At 37.0% G+C, this 15,032-nt stretch overlaps 1 protein-coding gene across 2 annotated transcripts in view; it reads left to right on the plus strand.

Moving 5' to 3' along the window:
• The window catches only part of LOC143256895 (gamma-tubulin complex component 3 homolog), an 85,415-nt gene that overhangs the window by 38,690 nt on the left and 31,693 nt on the right, over positions 1 to 15,032 (plus strand). For both annotated transcript variants that reach the window (XM_076514724.1, XM_076514723.1), the window contains exon 11: positions 2,305 to 2,376. In XM_076514724.1, the coding sequence (XP_076370839.1) occupies positions 2,305 to 2,376 (72 nt within the window). The remainder of the gene's footprint in view (positions 1 to 2,304; positions 2,377 to 15,032) is intronic.

The raw sequence follows: 15,032 nt of genomic DNA on the forward strand, positions 1-15,032 counted from the left end.
ATATATAAACATTTGAAGTTACAGTGTCATGATAATAAGATATTGCCTAGTATAGATATTATTAATTTATTTTGTTTTATGGTTTAGTTTTATTTATAAAAAAGTTTAAACAGATAACTAAGAGTTTTATGTTGGGTTTGTAATTCATTGATGTTGATATTATCAAATTTTGCATGAAATTAATTGACTTAAATGATATAGTAAAGAGACAATTATCCAATAAACATATAAATAGTGTGAGATGAGTGAGAAAAGCAGACAGACACACAATGTGGTGAGAAATACAGCTATGAGAAGGAACTAGGTCAAAGAAAAGTTAAATACAAAATTAGTTGTCATAAGAATGAAAGGCCTAATAATTAATGTACACCTAATGGTTGGTACATAGGAGTGAGACTAGCTGTGTTGAAATAGATAAGGAGAATTATTTATATTATCAGAGAGAGTTCTAAAGAATTGAACTAGCTTTAGTGGACTTTGTCAAACAGATGATTTTTGGAAATACAGAGAGGGAATAAAAGAGCACACAATTCTAGAATTATAGGATACAACCATGGTAACTTGATCACAAAGTAAGTGTACTATAGTTGGATAATTTGGCAATAATAATAGATAACAATAGTTTAGCTTGTCCACTGAAATTCTAAAGCAATTGAATAGGCTTAAGTGGACTTTTGACAAAAAGAAGAGAGTTATATCGAGTTTATGATATGCCTATGATATCTGTAGTGTAAAGAAGTTGTACATACATTTAACTAGTTCTATATATATATTATTTCGAAATAAGTAGAGTGAATGCTATTTGTTAATATTTGAATTTATCACCAACAAGCCACAAACACTAGAAGAATCCTTAGCCCAACACACACCTATACATAGCAGATGAGAAGGAATTAGGCCAAAGAAAAGTTGATCGTCACAGGAGTGTAAGGCCTAACAATTAACATAGACCTAATGATTGATATGTTAGAGTGAGACTAGCTGTGGTGAAGGAGATAAAGAGAATGATTTATTTTGTCAGAGAGAGTTCTAAAGAATTGACCTAGCCTTAGTGGACTTTGTCAAATAGGTAGACAGTTCTCTGAAATATAAAGAGAGAAAGAAAGGATACAACCATGGTAACTCAATAATAACATAAATGAACTATACTTGAATAATATGGTGACAATAATAGAGAAAATTAATTTTGCTTGTCAACTGAAATTCTAAAGTAACTGAATAGACTTAAGAAGATTTTTGACAAAAAGTAGAGAATTATATAGTGTTTATGATATGCCTATGATCTATGATGAAATAAGTAGAGTGAATGTGTTTGTTAATATTTGAATTTATCACCAACAAGCCACAAACACTGTAGAAGAATCCTTAGCCCAACACACACCTATACATAGCAGATGAGAAGGAATTAGGCCAAAGAAAAGTTGATCGTCACAGGAGTGGAAGGCCTAACAATTAACATAGACCTAATGATTGATATGTTAGAGTGAGATTAGCTGTGGTGAAGGAGATAAGGAGAATGATTTATTTTGTCAGAGAGAGTTCTAAAGAATTGACTTAGCCTTAGTGGACTTTGTCAAATAGATAGACAGTTCTCTGAAATATAAAGAGAGAAAGAAAGGATACAACCATGGTAACTCAATAATAACATAAATGAACTATACTTGGATAATATGGTGACAATAATAGAGAAAATTAGTTTTGCTTGTCAACTGAAATTCTAAAGTAACTGAATAGACTTAAGAATTTTTTTGACAAAAAGTAGAGAATTATATAGTGTTTATGATATGCCTATGATCTCTGTAGAATAAAGAAGTTATTGTACAAACATTTAACTAGTTCTGAATACATATATTATTTTGAAAATAAGTAGAGTGAGAGCTGTTTGTTAATTTTTGAATTTGTCATCAACAGGTCACAGAGAACTACTGTAGAAGAATCCTTAGCCAAACACACCCATATACATATACACACACACACTTACTATACATATACAAACTATAAAAACTAAGTTTCCTGATAGCAAGTTATTTCTACATACTTTATGCAGCATTAGAAAAAATGAACAAAGCTGAAAAGTAAAGTTTAATTTCATGCATAGTGTTACATATGTATATAAAAAGTCTGTGTGTATGCATATGTATATGTGAATAAGTAAAATAATTTTTGATTCTACAAATGAAATTATTTTCTAATGTTTTTACTTTAAAATACAGTTCTTTAAGTAAGGATTTTCTTATCTGTGACTTGTATTCTACTTTATTGAGACCCATTGATATGTAAATTTTGTTTGAAAATGTATTTTAGGTTGTGCAACCTATTTACAGAATGTTAAGTCACTGGATTTTTAGTGGAGAGCTGGAGGATATGTACCATGAGGTTAGTTATCAGCTTAAATGTTCTTAATATTTAATTTACTTTTCAAGTTATAAATACTCATGCTATTAAATTTTTGGCTGACTAAAATGTGGTATAACGTGTACCTAAAATATTTGACACTAATCAATGTGTTAGAAAATATAATAAATCTTTGAAAAGTTTATTATTCAAGCAAAGATTTCAGTACATAGATGTCCTTAGAATCATCTTTATTTTGTTGGTATTTATTTACAAATATCTCAGAAAAAATAATCACAAAATGGCTGGAAGAAAATCATAAACAAATCTTAAGTAAATGCCTCTGTGCTTGAAGAGAAAATTATTGTTTGTTCAGCCTAAAATAAATAATACTGGTGAAATAAGGAAACTATTTAACAGAGGTGTACTTGTTATACAGTAAAATTACATACTAAAATAAACTCTTAATTTTAATAACAATTAAGAAATAAGTTTCTTATTCATCAACAAAACAAATAATGAAAAAGTTAAGTGAATTTTAAACTTCCTGTACTTCAGACTAACAATTAACATAGCCTATGATAACACAATGGCATGCAGTAAGACTCCTGACAAGTGTATTAATTGGTTAGAGTTTAAAACACTAGTTAAGTGCAAAAGTTTTTAATTTTACTTAATTGATTAAAACTTGGGTAAAAAATGTGCAAGTCAGATGTTAAAAACATGAGGGTGTCTAGCAGATAATGACATTCCTTCCCCCAAAAGTTGCATTTCATTGTACTCAGCTTGCAGATCCATAACGTTTCCTTTGAGTCTTCAAAGTTTTGAATTAATGGATCATTTGGATCTTCAACCTCTGAAGCTCATTTCTTAACATAGATCTGGCATACTCCTGTTATTTTGACTACTACACATTAAAGTGTTAGTGTTAGCACCTGTACCACAAGTCAGCTTAGCATCTTGCTGTGGATTAAAAAAAAGAGTCATTCCAGAAAAGTTTGGATTGTTTTGATTAGACAAAAAGAAGATATTTGGTACTATTTTTTGGTCTAGGTCACTGGACCAGACCAAGACCCCTCAAGGTGGATTCATCTATGTGATGAGGAGACCTTCCAGAGATGGTTTTGTGCTTTTACCTCCTCTGGGATCTAAACATTCATCCACATGTTTGTCATGCATGGCAACCTGTGAAGGGGAGAAGAGGATCCTGATGGCTGAGTGGTCTAACCCCAACATGTAACTTTGACCTTGAATTCCTGTAGATGGGTGGCTCTAGATTCAGCCCAACCTGATCCTGTTGGGCTAGGATTAACTGAATACTAGTGTTAGACGTTCCAAATGGGTATTGTGACATTGTGTTCTGATTCTAATGTTTAGGTATAGTGCTCATGAAACCATAGTCTCCTTCTTTGGCAGTATAGTAATATGCCAACCTTGTAGGGATCCATGAAAAAGTGGTACTACTGGTCAATCTCTTGAGGTTTACATTCTAATCTGAATGACATTAAGGTTTTATTTGATTCCTGTCATCATGTATGTCTTTTTTTACAGGAGTATTTCTGAAATCTTTTGATACAGTCACCTTTGGGCAGCTTTTTTAATACCAGAATGACAGGTTGTGTGATGGACAAGTGAATGTGCATGGAGGTGTGACACTACTGATCAACCAACACGTGTCCGTTCTGTCTTTGTCTCTCTATACATGCTTGGAGACAGTAGTCATCTGTGTTTTTTGAGTCATACCATCACTGTTTGTTTTCTCTACTTGCCTTCTGGATAAACCTATGATCAGCCAGACCTTTATGCTCACATTGAACAGTTGCCATCTCCCTTTTTAATCCCTTCAGTGTGTATTCCTGTACGTGGCAAGGGGACCTCCCAGGGAAAGTTCTGTTCTTTCAATTTACCTCCTCTGCAATCTAAACATCCACCCACGTGTTTGCCATGCGTGGCAACCCGTGAAGGGGAGGAGAAGATCCTGGTGGTTGAGGGGTCCAACCCTAACACACCACTTTGGCCTTGAATTCCTGTAGATGGGCAGCCTTTGGGTGGCTCCCCTTGGGTCAAACGGGCTAGTTTCAACCAAGTACCAGTGTTGGATGTTTTCAACAGATGTTGTGGACATTGTATCTGATGCTGGTGTTTGGGTATAGTGCTCGCAAAACCATGGTGTTGGTGCAGTGTCCTTGCATGACATTGTAGTGCGTCCCCTCTTAGGGCTCCATGGTGGGTACTGAAATTTTCCTATTTTCCTCTGGATCCTACAACAAAAAATTTAAATAAAATAGTGAAAAAACAGTCAATAGGTAAACGACCACGTCTTGAAGACTCTGAGCAGCAATCTTCAACATCTGTAACACCTGTACCCCATTTTCTTATATTACATTTTCTTTCAGGAAAACCTTTAGGGCAAATGTCCCCCTTATTTATTCAGAAGGGACTAGAGGGACTTGCTGGTTCTCCAAAGTCAGTAAAGAAGCTTCATTCTGGAGACATATTGGTTGAAACATCACATCCCAACACAGTGAACTCCTCTTGAATTCAAAGGCAATTGGGGATGTACCTATTAAGGTTACCCCTCATGCTACCTTGAATTCATCACAAGGAGTTACTGTTGAGAGGGACTTGAAGAACGCCCCCAGTCAGAGATTCTTGCTGGTCTCTCCACTCAAGGAGTTTCTGCAGTGAGGCACATCTCCATTCACAAAGATGGAATTACACTGCCGACAAATATCATTTTTTGACATTTACATCACCACATGCACCTGCCACCATCAAGGCAGGTTATCTAACTTGCAGGGTACGGCCGCACATTCCAAACCCACTTCGATGTTTCCAATGTCAGAGGTTCGGCCTCTCAAAGACGTCCTGTTGTGGTTCCCTGACATGTGTTCGTTGTGGTGGCAAGGACCACGATGCCTATGATGTCACACGGACCCACATTGTGTCAACTGCAATGATTCCCACCCTTCCTACTTTCGTTCTTGTCCAAAATGGTTGGAGGAAAAAGAGGTGCAGCGTGTGAAAACGACCCATAACATTAGTTATCCTGAGGCTCGGAAATTGCTGTCCGCCACTCCATCTCGGACATATGCTGCTGCACTTCCTTCCACAACTACAGAGGGAGTGCAGACAGATCTTTCTGTACCTCCAAGAGAATCGTTTTTGAAACAAATGAAAAGCCTTTTGACCTCCATGGTTAAAAAGCTTGATGAATCGACTTCTACACCCATCTCTGTTCCTCCCATACAGTCCAATAAATTTCAAGATCCACATCCTTCAGTTTCAAATACAGGCATTTCTTCTGATACATCCTTTTCTCCAATCCCACAATGCAAAAAAATCATTGTTTGCATCCTCAGTCACTGGAATCCCCTTCCAACAACAAAGACCTGCCCAATCGACCCAAGGCATGGATCTACCCATGGAGGTAGATAGACCTCCTCTGAATAAGGACAGTAAGGAAAAAAGACGTGGTCATAAACAGAAGGGTTTTCCAGCCACTTCGCCTACCCGTCATTAAAAATGGCCACCTTGATACAATGGAACTGTCGAGGTTTACGTTCTAATCTGGATGATATCAAAACACTGATTACCTCCTACCATCCTGTATGTCTTTCCTTACAAGAAACATTTCTAAAACCTGCTGATACAGTCACCATTTGGCAGGTTTCTCTGTACAGAAATGACAGGCTGTGTGATGGACGCGTACATGGAGGAGTGGCACTATTGGTTAGTCAGCATGTGCCCATCCTGTCTTTGTCACTCAACACACCCTTGGAGGCCGTAGCCATCCGTGTTTCCTTGGGTCATACCATCACTGTTTGTTCTCTGTACCTGTCCCCTGGAGAGACATATGAGCAATCAGACCTTGATGCTCTCGTCGAACAGTTGCCGTCTCCATTTCTAATCCTGGGGGACTTTAATGGACATCATCTCCTCTGGGGAAGTGCTGTTATTGATAGGAGGGGTCGCTCTGTAGAGCGTATGCTCTCTGATCACAACCTTTCTCTTTTCAATACAGGTTCTTCCACTTATTTTCATGCACCTAGTCAGTCTTTTACCGCTATTGATCTCTCAATTTGCTCACCTTCATTATTTTCCCATTTTTCATGGAGGGTTGACAATAATCCACTAGGCAGTGATCATTTTCCTATACTATTGAGAGAGCCTGGCCGAGGTCGATGCCACCCTACTTGCGTGCCCCGGTGGAAGCTGGACCAGGCAGACTGGTCGACTTTCACTGCTCTTGCAGAACTTGATCCTGCCATCGTGAATGAGCTATCAATAGACGACTGTGTGGCAGTGGTAACTGACTGTAAGATGGTGGGTAAGACGTCAAAGTCAGAAGGAAACTTGGATTAAGTTCACAACTAGCATATTTTCTACCACCAGTTCCAAGGTCGTATGGGACAGGATTTGAAAGGTCAGTGGGCACTACAATTCTGTCCCCCTCTCCATCTTGCTCTCTGATGGCCAAGAGATAGCTGATGTCCAGAGCATCGCCGATACTATAGGTGAAAGCTTTTGCCGGGTATCTAGCACTTCTGCTTGTTCCTCCACCTTCTTGGCCATCAAGACTCGGACAGAGCATTCACCTCTTTCCTTTCTAACTGACTGTCTTTTTGACTATAATTGTCCCTTTACACTGGTGGAACTGAAAATGGCCCTTCACCTGGCAGTACATCTGTTGGACTTGATGATGCACACTATGACATGCTGCACTATTTCTCTCCTGCTTCTCTTGATATTCTTCTACTTGTTTTTAACCGGATCTGGCAGGAGAATGTTTTTCCTGATGCCTGGCACCAGGCAATTATCTTACCCTTCTCTAAACCTGGGAAGGATCCCAAGATTTCTTCACACTACCGTCCAATTGCTTTGACGAGCTGTCTGTGTAAGACCTTAGAGAGGATGGTTAATGCTCGTCTTGTTTGGTTCCTCGAATCAAACAACCTCCTCTCGCCCACACAGTGTGGGTTCCGACGACAGAATTCCACCATGGACCACCTAATTCGACTTGAAACATCAATCAGAGAAGCCTTTCTTAAATGCCAACATCTTGTTTCAATAGTTTTTGACATTGAGGAGGTTTATGACACAACATGGAGGTATGGCATTTTGCGAGACCTCCATATATATGGATTGCATGGCCATTTACCTATGTTTATTAAAAAATTTTTAATGGACAGGAGATTCCAAGTTCATGTGGGTTCGACACTTTCCCGTTCTTTTGTACAGGAACTTGGGGTCCCTCAGGGCTGTGTTTTGAGTTTCACACTTTTCAGTATAAAGATAAATGCCATTACTGAACAACTCCCTCTCACTGTTGCAAACGGGCTATATGTTGACGACTTTCACATCTTGTGTCAGTCATCGAACATGAGATATATTGAGGGGCAACTACAAACTGCCCTCAATCGTGTACTGAAGTGGACTATGGCGAACGGATTTAATTTTTCTCTCTCTAAAACTGTTTGCATGCACTTTTGCCGCCAAGAGGGTATCTACCCTGAACTTCGTATTGGTGAAGTTTCCGCTGCCAGTGGTCCCTGAGACCAAGTTCTTGGGGCTTATCTTTGACCGTAAGCTGTCCTTTATACCACACTTAAAGCAGCTACAGGTCAAATGCACAAGAGCACTGAACATCCTTCGTGTCCTCTCTTCACCAGTTGGGGAGCGGATCGATGTTCTATGTTAAAGATATATCGTGCTCTTATTTGTTCAAAACTCGACTATGAATCAATAGTCTATGGCTCTGCCAGACCCTCGGCCTTAAAGATGCTGGACCCCATTCATCATCAAGGACATCGACTCTGCACTGGGGCTTTCTGCACCTCCCCAGTTCAGAGCTTGTATGTGGAATCTCAGGAACCTTCTCTGCACCTTTGCCGTTTGCAACTGTCTTTACTGTATTCTTTGAAACTTCGCTCCTTACCAAAGCATCCCACTTGGGGATGTGTTTTCCTTTCTTAGTGGGCCTTACTTTTTCAAAACAGATGATCTGCTATTGCTCCTTTTGGCCTTCGCATCCAGGCGTAATTGGATGAATTGGGTCTGTCCTTGGAAAACATTGCAGAATCCACTGGTCAGCACATCCCCCCCATGGTTTATTACAGCTCCAAAATGTGACCTTTCTTTTTAAGTCATCTGAAACGGCAGATACTCTTGATTGGAAGTACCGTCTTTTATTTACTGAACATCTTTCGAACACCCTTTCTATTCCAATTTATACAGATGGTTCAAAATCAGGTGACTGTGTAGGCTCTGCCATGGTTTGTTGCGGTTTGGTGGTTGCGTGCAGAATCCCCTCTACAGCTTCTGTGTTCACTGCTGAACTGTACACCATATCTCTTGCCCTGGATCATATTGAAGCTGAGCAGTACTCTGACTGCACTAGTTATACTGACTCCCTTAGTCCTCTGCCTGCCTTGGAATCACTTCACGTTGGCTCACACCCTGTTCTCACTGATATTCAAAACCGACTGGCCCATTTCTCATTAACATCTACTTCTGTCCAGTTTTTCTGGATACCAGGCCACGTTGGTATTCGCAGGAATGTGCTTGCAGACATGGCAGCTAAATCTATCTGCTCTGATACTATCACCACTGTGCCTATTCCATACATGGACTATGGTCCTGTATTCAAGGCTCGGCTCCATGCCAGCTAGCAGTCCACTTGGAGTGAGCAATGTGACAACAAGCTTTTTCAAATAAAACCCTATATTGGGCTTTGGCCATCTAGCTTTCATAAGGTTTGGAAGGAGGAAGTTGTTTTAACTAGACTACGCATTGGTCACAGTTTTTTAACTCATCGTTTTCTTTTATCTGGAACTGATGCATCAGTGTGTAGTTTGTGTAACACTGAAATCACTGTAAGCCACATTTTACTTTCCTGCCATTGTTGAGAGTCGTAACAGTGTCACCATCACCAATAACACTGTCCACCTTGATAAAGTTTTTAGTTTTTTAATGGCCATTAATCTTTTTAACCTCATTTAAATGTTTGTTATTTATTCATTACATCTTTTTAATTGTGGTTCCCCTTTTCAGTCTCAATCTCTCTAGTTCAATTTGACATTGAAAATGGTCAGAACATTAAATAACTCGACACCAGGACTGGAAAGGCCAACTTCAGGTGACTAACGCTGCTGTTTGAACTACCCGTCAGTCATCCTGGCGAGTTGTTATTACACTTTTGCTGCATGTCATTTAACACTTTTATTACTTTACCTTTTAGTACTGGCCATAATGACACATAACCCGCAACCAAGACTGGAAAGACTAACTTCAGGTGACTGACGGTGGTTCTTGTACTTACCTGTTAGTCTTCCTGGTGGGTTATGATCATTACCATTCTGCTACAGGAAGTCCTTTACAACTTTGTAGACTGGATGTCAACGTTGGTTTTACGCCATTTTATGTTTTGTTTATACCTTTGTTTCCTTTTACGAATTTTACTACATTCACTTTACTTTTACTTTTTTACAGGACATTTGGCTAATTTTTATTACAATTTTGCAATATGTCTTTTAACACTTTTCTTATTTTACCTTTTGATAATGGCTGTTATGACAACATAACCCGGAATCAGGACTGGAAAGGCCAACTTCAGGTGACTGATGGTGGTTCTTGTACTTACCTGTTAGTCTTCCTGGCGGATTATGATCATTACCATTTTGCTAGAGAAAGTTCTTTACAACTTCTCTTACTCTGCTTTCTCTCTTAACATTGTAGACTAGGTGTCAACATTGATTTTATACTTTTTCTGTTTTTCAATGATGTATTGTTTTACCTTCATTCCCTTTTGTGTATTTTACTACATTTAATTTCTTTTTTACCTTTTTACTGGACGTTTGGTGCAGATAGCCTAGCTGCTTTGTGGCATAAAACACTAAATCAATCAATCAATCCTTCCTCTGTGGACTATACTTTTTCAGAATAGATGTTCTGCCATTCTTCCTTTTGGTCTTCATGTCCAGGTGCAGCTCGCTGAATTGAGTCTGTCCTTGGATAATGTTGCTGTTTCCACTACTAAGCCCTCCCCACCTGTGACCTTTCTTTCTGTTATCTGAGAAAGGATACTCTGAATTGGAAGTGCCATCTTCCATTTGCCAAACATTTTTAAAACCATCGTTCCATTCCCATTTATATAGACGGTTCAAAATCAGGTGACTGTGTGTGTTCTGCTATCGTTTGTCATGGTTTGATGGTTACACACAGGATCCCCTTTACAGTTTTTATGTTCACTGCAGAGTTGTGTGGTGTTTCTCTTGCCTTGGATTACATAGAAGCTATGTAGTACATCAATTTATTGTGGCTTTCTTACCACTATACATGCTTTGCAATCACTTCACATTTGTTCTCACTCTGTTCTCATCGATATTCACAACTGACTAGCCTGTTTTCATTATCCCCTGTTTCTATCCAGTTTTTCTGGATACCAAGCCACATTGGTATTTGTAGGAATGAGCTTGCTGACAGTGCACCTATGTCCTACTGTTTTGGTGCTATCGCTGTCATGCCTGTCCCATATATGGACTATGGTCCTGTATTCAAGGCTCAGCTCCACACCAGTTGGTAGTAAACTTGGAGTGAACAGTGTGATAGCAAGCTTTTTCAGATCAAATCTTCTGTTGCTCTTTGGCCATCTTGTTTTCTTAAGGATCAGAAGTTGTCTTGACAAGGCTATGCACTGGTGACAATTTTTTTAACTCATCATTTTCTTTTATCTAGGACTTTGTTAAACTCAAGTCATAATAGCTCATATTTTACTCTGTTGCTGTCAATGACAACACCATTTTAGACTTTTTCCATAGGTTTACACCTGAGACTGGACAGTGTCATTGGTGATGGTGACACTGTCCACCTTGCTTGTATTTTTAAATTTTTAAGGGCCATTGGCCTTTTTAATTCTATTTAAGTTTTTGCATACCTTTTGAATTTTTTTTTAGTTTTACCTTAATTAATTTTTTCATGTTACAACAATTTTACTTTTATGTTTATTTTACTGGTTATTTGGTACAGATAGTAAACTCCAACCAACCATCCAGAACCAGGACCACAACAGCCAACATGGAGAAGTTAACTTGTAAATGCAAAGTAAAATGATGTAGCAGTGTAACATGCATGAAGTGATCTAGATGTGGTTGTGAATGTGATAGTTTAATTGAAGTAATTAAGCTAAACTATGGCTCCAGTTCAGATGAAGAAAGAACTTAATCAAAGATATCCTTATTAGTTTGACATACCAGCTCAGTTGGAGATTCCTCAATTTGTTACTGGATTGGCAATGAAATATACAAAAAATGAGTACAATCATATCGTTATCTTCAAAAAAGGGGGATGTGAATCATGTGTAAGAAATCATTAGTTTCAGTATTGTGTGAAACTAACAGCCCAAAAATGCATTGTTAAAGTTGAAGCAGATGCATGATGCATTACAGGTGATTTCCTTAAGAGATTCTCAAATTAAACATGTCACTTCTGCAATAAAGAGTAAATATCAGAAGGATGACATAATGTCCAGTGTAGTACCATCATAGTGTAATCCATACTGGTTTCTTCAAGTCATATTTTTGTTAATATTTAGTTGTTTTATGTTAACAAACTCTATTCATCGAGATCTATCGAAATAACCCTATGTAACTGGTTTCCGAATAATTCCCCTGTTGACCATCTTTGGCTCATTACTAAAAAATGCTGGGCTGATACAGAGGGTGAGTATTAAAATGAAAAACAAATTATTGGATACAACTCAAAAGTTTTATTTTGTAACATCAAATGTAATTACAAGTGAAACACCATAATTAAAATTAATAATTATATAATAATAAATATAATAATTATAAAATGTATAAAAATTATACATTTATCTTAAATTCTGTTTTTATTACATTTATCTACTTGCCATTATTTTATTTAACTTGTCTCACTGGATGCAGCATTGAATTCAGAGACTGAGAGGCTTGGTGGTTTGCAGTTTTTCAAACTTTTTATTTTCTTTTTTTTTTTTGACAGAACTCTGAAGTTATCTTAAAAATGAAAACCCTCTTACTTGTATTTTCTTTCGAAAACTTCCTATACAAAACAAAGGAATTGATGGTTGCCAGGTCCAGGACATTGTAAAACACAGAACTGATGAGTGAGAACCAACTTTTATTGAGTACTGACATGTCATCTGGTCTGCAAAGTCCACTCTGTTTGATTTTGGAAAAGCAAAGTCTCTAATTTTTTATTCTTGTCAGTAGTGTCAATATCAACTGACATGTGAATAGAGCTGAGAATGCAAATGTTCATCCTTTGTTTGCAACAGTAAACAGTCAATGTAGCAAGGTTAATTTGTTTTCACAATTGCACTAAAATACAGCTATAGCTATAAGTTTAGTTGAATGGTGGAATTGGAAGATCTCTTCTTGATTTGTTGTTCACTGTTCTAACTAGGTTGTTTTTTTCTTTTTAATGCAACTGTTTTTCTAGAGTGTAGTAAAAAATTGTCTGGAATTGCATTCTTCTCTTTTCTTAAGTACATCATCCTGAGCCATCCTAAGCTATCATTCTGACTGCTGCAATGTCTAACAAATTCTCATGAATTTCATCTTTGCTCAGGTAGGGAAAACCATTCAGAGTGTATTTTGAGGCACTGTATACTGAAAACCAAAACTTGTTTGCTATGTATTTTGTCCAGTGATGCTGTGCTTTTGTGAAAAATAGCTGGTTATCCACAATTAATGTTCTCTTCTGGCTTCTAACAAACAATGCTCTTTTCAACAAAGCTTTGCCAGTGCCATAGCAGATTTGTCTGTTTGAAATTGGGTACTTCTCATTTCTTTCAAGTCAAAACTTACAAATCTCACTATTTCTCAAAATTGATTTATTAATATTATCTTTGTAACAAATGAATTCCCCATTGTATAGACCACAAAAAGTTAAAAAGGTAAATGCTTTTTTTGCCATAGGCCTCAAAAACATATAGCACTGCAAAAAACTCTTGTAATTTTATGAGATATATTTTTCAGGAATTAACCTTTGTGCTTCTATTTCAGTTCATTATTGGATGTAGCATAGCATATGTGTATCAACCATTAAGTACAATTTACTAAGGGGACTATCAATGCTACTTTTTTAATACTGTATGAGACCTGGAATTCTTGTCAAAACATTTTGTGCAGTCCAGCTTTCTACAGCTTCAACACTGAGATTCATAATTTCCCAAATTGCCCTGTTTTTAATCTCCTGTATGCTAGCTTGTACTATGACACAGTTGGAGTCACTGAGGTTGGCACTGTACCAGACAAAGTTGCTGGCACAGTTAAAGCACTTGCAACTGCTGCAGGAAATAACACAGGTAAATCAGCTTAACTGCAGAGGATTATCCAGGACAGTTACTTCTGCTATGACTTCCTCTGTGTCTGGAGGGATGTTTTGGTTCTGGTGTTCCTTTCGTCACTTTCACTTACAGGATTGTTTCAAAATCTAGGATTCGGATTCATCATTTTCATGACTCCTTACATACTCTTCATTAGAATAACTTTCTGAAAATATCATAAACATCTGTATAACTTGTTCAGTGAACATGTTTTTAGCAATTTTTTTAGGTTTTGAGTCTTTGCCAGATTCTCTATTACTATGTATACCCAAATTGACAGACAAGCAGATGTCACTTCCCACAGAAATTGATAATGTTATAAGTAGGCTATTTTATGATGTACTCAAATCAATAGACAGGCAGATGTCACTTCTCATGGGATTTGCTATGATTATAGGTAAACTATGTTAAAATTCATTCACATCAGCCAACAAACAGATATCTAATCTTTGAGATGTCAAGGGACAAAATATAATCAAATTCTAATATAATCAAAGAGCATCTAATCAATTGAAGGTAGAAATAACAGACATCTGTACTAAAACTACAGGCTACTTGCAATACAAATAAACACCAGATTTGTATGTTGTTACAAATAAAAGCATGTACTGTGAACAGCAGTTAAATTGGTGTTTTAGGTAAAAGTAATTATAATTGTTTACTTTTTGGAACTCTGCCTTTAAAACATTTAATACAGTGATTTGGGTTAAGCCATGAATGGACAACAGCATATCTTTCATACACACGAAGATATTTAAATTATAGAAATGAAAACTGTTACATTGATGGTCTTGGCTTTTGTGTTCAGATGTGCATATGATTCTTTATTGTCTTTGAGGTGGTTTAATGTCAATTATCAGTGTTTTAGTTGAACTTTATAACTGTTCATAAATGAATTAACATTAATTAATATGGTAATTACAGTAAGTAATGAATTCAATGCTTGCATGGATGGTTGTGCTATATCCAATAAGTTGTTGATGGACAAGATAACACTCTCATAGTGAGTGAATGACAATGTTTTGTATCTTATATCAAAGCTAAATATAAATATACTTTTAACTTTTTTTTTCTTGTGGTCAAAGGTTAGGGAAAGTATACATTACTCCCATTTTGTATGTGTTTCTATTTGTCTTTTGTTTATACAGTTGTACTATAATTAATAAGAATTTCTAAGTGAAAGTAAGTGAAGTTTATAGATGAGAACCAAAAAGTTATAAGTTTATGAAATAATTTCTGTGGTAAAACTAAATAGATTAAATAGTGTCACATTGGTAAACCAGAAAGCTTAAATATTCAATGATTAAAATACAATGAATTATCAGCTAGG

This window comes from Tachypleus tridentatus, chromosome 7 (assembly GCF_004210375.1).
Source record: "Tachypleus tridentatus isolate NWPU-2018 chromosome 7, ASM421037v1, whole genome shotgun sequence".
NCBI classification, from domain to species: Eukaryota; Metazoa; Arthropoda; class Merostomata; order Xiphosura; family Limulidae; genus Tachypleus; species Tachypleus tridentatus.